The following is a 7,842-nucleotide window of genomic DNA, read 5'->3' as shown; positions in this document are numbered from 1 at the left end:
TTGCGTCATATGTCGCTGCGCTGTCCTTTTTCTCTACGTCATAGATGTCGTACACTTTTTCTCCGGCGTAATGTAGTAATAATGCTCTTCTCTGGTCAGCGTTTGATATTTTCATCCCCACAAATAAATTTTCGAGGCGCCCAATCCATTTCTCCCAACGCGTGCCTGCATTGGATTTATCCGTTTCAAGATCAAAACTTGGAAATGCTGGTAAATTGTTCATGGTTAACGTCTTAATCCATCAATTAACACATGAAAAATATATCCAAATATTATATAAGTAATTCCGTTTTGTTTGTTTTTATCCTCGTTGCCAGATGATAAGTCCTAATGGTGGATATTAATTGATAACAACTATGTTTCTGCTTTAATCGTGTTTACTAAGGTCCCATGTTTTTCCGGAAGTCCCGGTATCATTTTACATACAACATACATATATACTATGGTGGTCTCACATACATTATAACATTAGTCTATAGGACATCACATCATTAATCACTCAGGCCTATCGGCCTTCGTGATTATATTACTACGCATTTGAACTCAAATAATAATAATAATAATAATAAACACTTTATTTTATGAAGGTAACACATTAAGAAATACAAATCTTATTTACAATATGGCCTTCAATTAAACAAGATAATGAAAGTCACAAATATGTACACACATATTAAAAACAACATAAACAACCATTCAAATTGACAGACACATGCATACATCAGATTCATTTAAATTGTATATCAATCAAATATTTTTTCATATTTCTTTTAAAAGCATATTGAGACGAAGACTCTTTAATATATAAAGGTAAATTATTCCATACTTGCATTGCATTATTTCTAAAAGTTCTTTTAACATATTTCGTAACCGTGCATTATTCTACAAAAATACACTCAGAATTGATATCTATTTCCTAAACAATAATATTAATAATAATAATAATAATAATAATAATAATAATAATAATAATGATAATGATAATGATAATGATGATGATAATGATAATGATAATGATAATAATAATGATGGTAATGATAATAATGATAATAATAATGATGATAATGATAATAATGAAAATGATAATAATAATCATAATAATAATAATAATAATGATAATTTATACAGTTTTTGTCATTTGTTTTGATTTGGAAGGGGGATACCTTAACTGGGTTTCGTATGCCCAGTGTTCCGGCCTTTTTTATTATTATTAATGGAGCCGTGCCTATAAATAAACAATAACATTTAATTAGACATTAATTTGAGAACAATTTGTATACACCAGTATGTATTAGTACACCATAAAAAATAAGTTTAAAGATGTATATCGTTTAGTTGTTGTCATATTTTCCTCAATAATCAGACGTAATCAATTATCCTGTAAATGTAGAATAATATGAACTATAAAATTAATAGGGACTTCCGTAAATATCTACAACATCATTTTTATTTAAGTGAAATGTTCCCGCCTGTGTTAACGGGGTCGCTTCAGATTCAAGTTTTTCGTCCTCATATGGGTCCCAGTACATTCTCAATTGGCGGCTTGAATTGATCCTTAAATCTGCGCCAATATTATTCAGTTTACCAATATGACTTTTTGTTAGCGTCACAGAAAAATGATATAGGCCGGGGATTATACAAGTAAATTTTCCTGTTGATGTGTCATATGCATCTCCGTAGTTGATGTGTGTATTCTGAAACACAATGGTAGTGTCAGACCTTGAGCTTGTATCAATGTGGTAATGCAGTAAATGCCACGTTTAATTCTGAAAGAAATATATTAAAATACAGTAAGGCGATAAGAAAAAATGTATGCGCGAAAAATAAACATGTCTATTGGTTAATTCTTAAAAAAAATCCGTTTTAAACAAATTCTTGTTATGAAATATTTATCACGTGCCCCGTAAGAAACGGTATGGCACGATTCGCACGTACATTTTTTGTAATAATTATTATATATGTGCAACTTTTGTTTATATTAGCGAGGTCTAATCAAACCTGTTTTACCACATTTTCATTCTTTTACCCAATTTATTAAATGTAAGGGATACTTTGGCAAGGCTTGTCAATGGCAACTTTATTTTATCACAAAATGCTTTCCGAATTTTTTGATCAAATACTTTTACATTGAGACTTTTTTTTATATAAAATAACTTTCAAGTTTCTAAACAATCTAAGCATGAAGATGGGTTCTATTGATCATATTCTTTTTTCTACTCTCGTACTCAAAGGCTTATGTGGTTTCAAAGTATGTCACCAAGAAAACAGCAGCTTGGCATGACTATTAGCGGTATCATTTGATGTTTATTACACGTAATACATTGTATATGAAAATATACGGGATTTTATAACAATCAACACAAGAAGGATTGGAATATGTTCATTTATGTTGTGTTTTTTTTCTCGCTACCATTAAATGCACGTAACTGCTCAACTTAATGCTATTTTGCTGCATTTTCCCATTTTTTATATGATTTGATATTTTGCATTGTCAACTTTCGCACCATTTTCTAAGAACGTCAACTTCATTTCCATGTTTGGCGTGATATGTTTGGCATACATAAATTGCGCATGTGCGAGAAAATACTTCTTCCGGTCAGGTTTGCACAGCAACGGACCGCATTGTAAAAAGGTCTATATACTTTGTTACTCCGATCTTTAACCATAATACATGTACCTTGTAAAGATGGTCTTGGGTTTGAACATGTTCTTGGCGTTCTCGTGAAGCTGTAAAAAGCAGTCATTAGCGTTTAATAAAAACATTTCTTAAGTATTTAACTTTATCTTTTTTAACGAAGCGTTTATAGTTTTTTTTTTATATACCTGGACGCTGATGTTTGTTACAAATTCTCATCTCGTCGGGACTTCCACCACAATATCTTCCTTGTAAAGATGGTGTTGGATTAGAACATGTCCTTAGACGACTTTGCATTCCTCCCCCACAACTCTCACTACAGGAGCCCCAGTTTTTCCCAACTTGACCATCCACCATCTAGAAGGAAAGATAATTATATAGGCTCTTACAAGAGTTGTTTAAAAGAAAGCGTTATATAGGCGAGTCAGTGTAGAGCGTAATATCATTTTTAGGACGAGTGTATTGTAATTTTGGTTTTAGGACGTGGTTATTGGAATTTACGTTTCCAGGTTGTGTTTATTATAATTTTAATTTAAAAAACGTGTTCATTGTAAATTTATATAGAAGTACTACAACAGTAAGAGTTTTTGAAAATTCGTGCACACTATCCTATCGGAGCTATTTTATGATACTGCACGTTGATAATCGAAACATGAATATAATTTATATACACTGCTATTGTAAATTTATTAGGACCTTTTTTTCATTTTTCAGCAAATAAAGAACTTGTCTGTATTATTATCATTACGATTTTTGACGGTTTATATGGTCATATATTAACAGTCGTTTTGCAATATAACCTTTACCTAACATCTCGGTTTATATGAAGCTTAAACCGTTAATACTGGACCATGTACTTAGAACTTATAAATTCACCATAGTAAACTAAAGAATATATTATCATTTATCCTGCCATGTTAAAACTGACATATCTCACTTACTTACATACTTACTTTTAATAGTAATGGTGATATCATAAAACTTTTATCATGCAACTGCAGTCATATTTGCAGATAAAATTTGACTGATAAAAACAGTTTTTAATTCTTTTTGTCACTTTAAATTACTCAGCAGAATAAAAAATGCGAAAAACATAAACTATTATTAACGTGTTTTTATTCTTCATTCGTCAACGAATACATTGAATGATAAACAAATTGGTCAGGCGCGGTTCAGCTTAATGTTATTATCATTGACATAAGGTTCTATAAAATGTTTTGATAGGCTGAATAACGTTGATTAGAAATATACCTTTTTTATTTGCATCATGTTTCTTCAAATCTTGAACTTGTAGAGAAAGTGACGAAAGTTTCGTTTCAATTAACTTTAAAAGTCTTGATTGTATAGATGCTTTATTAACGTCTGTACTGCCAACCCTTGTCTCTACAGCTTCTAATGTGTCAATAGTGTTGCTTTTAGTTGTTGAAAGCCCGTTGGATTCTGTCAAACAAAATACCTTATTCTTATCAGTATTTTAACGTCTCAGCTTCTAAAACATCCTATATATATATATACCTAAAGATAAACAAGAGGACACTTATGGTCCTTATATCACTCATCTGAGAATAAAAGCTCTAAATGACAAGGACAAATAATATAAATTACTTTTAGCTCGTAATCAAAAGCAGATATTAGGTCAAAAGTCTAAGTAAACTGCATAAAAAAGTAAAAGTTTTGCTTTAGGAAGACACTATTTGTTATGTAAGTCACTGGTTCCTATGGAAGTCACTGGCTGCTATGGAAGTCACTGGCGGCTATCGAAGTCACTGGTTACAACGTGAAAAAAAACACGCTTAGACTTCACACAATTGATATATGTTATGTTTAAAATTCTATACACTATAGGTGGTCACATTACGAATATACAGTGTCATTAAGAAACTGGCATTTTTAAAGAAAGAACCAACTTTACTTGACCTGTAATAGGGAACACAGCTTCCCATACAAAGTTAAGCAATTCTTTTATTCATTAAGAACTTTTATAGATTTTAATAAACTGTGTTTAAAATATTTAACATTTAGGATGAGCATATTGTATCTTTAATTTTAGCCGTGGGATTAAAGCGGGACGCCTCCCACGAGACATTAGTTTTTTTTATTATGTATATAGTAAAAACTTGAAAATCTTCTCTTTTGAACCCGCGAAGGCTACAAGTTATGAACATTTGCATAACACATCGTGTGATTGACCGCTGCTAAATCTTTTTGAGTAAAAACTGGTCCCGCCCTTAAGAGGAGTGGGTTATCGGTTTCCAATGCAAGTATCGCCTCTGAAATTGCAAAGCTAGAGTTTACTTCCATAGAAACCATTAACTATCCATGGCAACAAGAGTGAATTCCATAGCAACCATTGCCTTTCCATATCATCATATAATCAATTATCCTGTAAATGTAGAATAATATGAACTATAAAATTAATAGGGACTTCCGTAAATATCTACAACATCATTTTTATTTAAGTGAAATGTTCCCGCCTGTGTTAACGGGGTCGCTTCAGATTCAAGTTTTTCGTCCTCATATGGGTCCCAGTACATTCTCAATTGACGACTTGAATTGATCCTTAAATCTGCGCAAATATTATTCAGTTTACCAATATGACTTTTTGTTAGCGTCACAGAAAAATGATATAGGCCGGGAATTATACAAGTAAATTGTCCTGTTGATGTGTCATATGCATCTCCGTAGTTGATGTGTGTATTCTGAAACACAATGGTAGTGTCAGACCTTGAGCTTGTATCAATGTGGTATGCAGTAAATGCCACGTTTAATTCTGAAAGAAATATATTAAAATACAGTAAGGCGATAAGAAAAAAATGTATGCGCGAAAAATAAACATGTCTATTGGTTAATTCTTAAAAAAATCCGTTTTAAACAAATTCTTGTTATGAAATATTTATCACGTGCCCCCGTAAGAAACGGTATGGCACGATTCGCACGTACATTTTTTGTAATAATTATTATATATGTGCAACTTTTGTTTATATTAGCGAGGTCTAATCAAACCTGTTTTACCACATTTTCATTCTTTTACCCAATTTATTAAATGTAAGGGATACTTTGGCAAGGCTTGTCAATGGCAACTTTATTTTATCACAAAATGCTTTCCGAATTTTTTGATCAAATACTTTTACATTGAGACTTTTTTTTATAAAATAACTTTCAAGTTTCTAAACAATCTAAGCATGAAGATGGGTTCTATTGATCATATTCTTTTTCTACTCTCGTACTCAAAGGCTTATGTGGTTTCAAAGTATGTCACCAAGAAAACAGCAGCTTGGCATGACTATTAGCGGTATCATTTGATGTTTATTACACGTAATACATTGTATATGAAAATATACGGGATTTTATAACAATCAACACAAGAAGGATTGGAATATGTTCATTTATGTTGTGTTTTTTTCTCGCTACCATTAAATGCACGTAACTGCTCAACTTAATGCTATTTTGCTGCATTTTCCCATTTTTTTATATGATTTGATATTTTGCATTGTCAACTTTCGCACCATTTTCTAAGAACGTCAACTTCATTTCCATGTTTGGCGTGATATGTTTGGCATACATAAATTGCGCATGTGCGAGAAAATACTTCTTCCGGTCAGGTTTGCACAGCAACGGACCGCATTGTAAAAAGGTCTATATACTTTGTTACTCCGATCTTTAACCATAATACATGTACCTTGTAAAGATGGTCTTGGGTTTGAACATGTTCTTGGCGTTCGCGTGAAGCTGTAAAAGCAGTCATTATCGTTTAATAAAACATTTCTTAAGTATTTAACTTTATCTTTTTTAACGAAGCGTTTATAGTTTTTTTTATATACCTGGACGCTGATGTTTGTTACAAATTCTCATCTCGTCGGGACTTCCACCACAATATCTTCCTTGTAAAGATGGTGTTGGATTAGAACATGTCCTTAGACGACTTTGCATTCCTCCCCCACAACTCTCACTACAGGAGCCCCAGTTTTCCCAACTTGACCATCCACCATCTAGAAGGAAAGATAATTATATAGGCTCTTACAAGAGTTGTTAAAAGAAAGCGTTATATAGGCGAGTCAGTGTAGAGCGTAATATCATTTTTAGGACGAGTGTATTGTAATTTTGGTTTTTAGGACGTGGTTATTGGAATTTACGTTTCCAGGTTGTGTTTATTATAATTTTAATTTTTAAAAACGTGTTCATTGTAAATTTATATAGAAGTACTACAACAGTAAGAGTTTTGAAAATTCGTGCACACTATCCTATCGGAGCTATTTTATGATACTGCACGTTGATAATCGAAACATGAATATAATTTATATACACTGCTATTGTAAATTTATTAGGACCTTTTTTTCATTTTTCAGCAAATAAAGAACTTGTCTGTATTATTATCATTACGATTTTTGACGGTTTATATGGTCATATATTAACAGTCGTTTGCAATATAACCCTTACCTAACATCTCGGTTTATATGAAGCTTAAACCGTTAATACTGGACCATGTACTTAGAACTTATAAATTCACCATAGTAAACTAAAGAATATATTATCATTTATCCTGCCATGTTAAAACTGACATATCTCACTTACTTACATACTTACTTTTAATAGTAATGGTGATATCATAAAACTTTTATCATGCAACTGCAGTCATATTTGCAGATAAAATTTGACTGATAAAAACAGTTTTTAATTCTTTTTGTCACTTTAAATTACTCAGCAGAATAAAAATGCGAAAAACATAAACTATTATTAACGTGTTTTTATTCTTCATTCGTCAACGAATACATTGAATGATAAACAAATTGGTCAGGCGCGGTTCAGCTTAATGTTATTATCATTGACATAAGGTTCTATAAAATGTTTTGATAGGCTGAATAACGTTGATTAGAAATATACCTTTTTTATTTGCATCATGTTTCTTCAAATCTTGAACTTGTAGAGAAAGTGACGAAAGTTTCGTTTCAATTAACTTTAAAAGTCTTGATTGTATAGATGCTTTATTAACGTCTGTACTGCCAACCCTTGTCTCTACAGCTTCTAATGTGTCAATAGTGTTGCTTTTAGTTGTTGAAAGCCCGTTGGATTCTGTCAAACAAAATACCTTATTCTTATCAGTATTTTAACGTCTCAGCTTCTAAAACATCCTATATATATATATACCTAAAGATAAACAAGAGGACACTTATGGTCCTTATATCACTCATCTGAGAATAAAAGCTCTA

General features: G+C 31.7%; 1 protein-coding gene across 1 annotated transcript in view; it reads right to left on the bottom strand.

Moving 5' to 3' along the window:
* Positions 1-1,311: 1,311 nt before the first annotated feature.
* Positions 1,312-7,842, bottom strand: part of LOC132741371 (uncharacterized) — a gene marked incomplete at its 5' end in the record, with an annotated part of 29,432 nt that continues 22,901 nt past the window's right edge. Inside the window, 5 exon segments of the mRNA XM_060729525.1 lie at positions 1,312-1,766; positions 2,824-2,992; positions 5,056-5,405; positions 6,457-6,624; positions 7,517-7,727. Of these exon segments, the coding sequence (XP_060585508.1) occupies positions 1,732-1,766; positions 2,824-2,992; positions 5,056-5,405; positions 6,457-6,624; positions 7,517-7,727 (933 nt within the window).

Source organism: Ruditapes philippinarum, unplaced genomic scaffold (genome assembly GCF_026571515.1).
Source record: "Ruditapes philippinarum isolate M1 unplaced genomic scaffold, ASM2657151v2 ctg7282_1_1_1_1, whole genome shotgun sequence".
Classification (NCBI taxonomy): Eukaryota; Metazoa; Mollusca; class Bivalvia; order Venerida; family Veneridae; genus Ruditapes; species Ruditapes philippinarum.
Note: the sequence above shows the minus strand (reverse complement) of the source record. Positions and strands in the feature narration are given on the sequence as shown.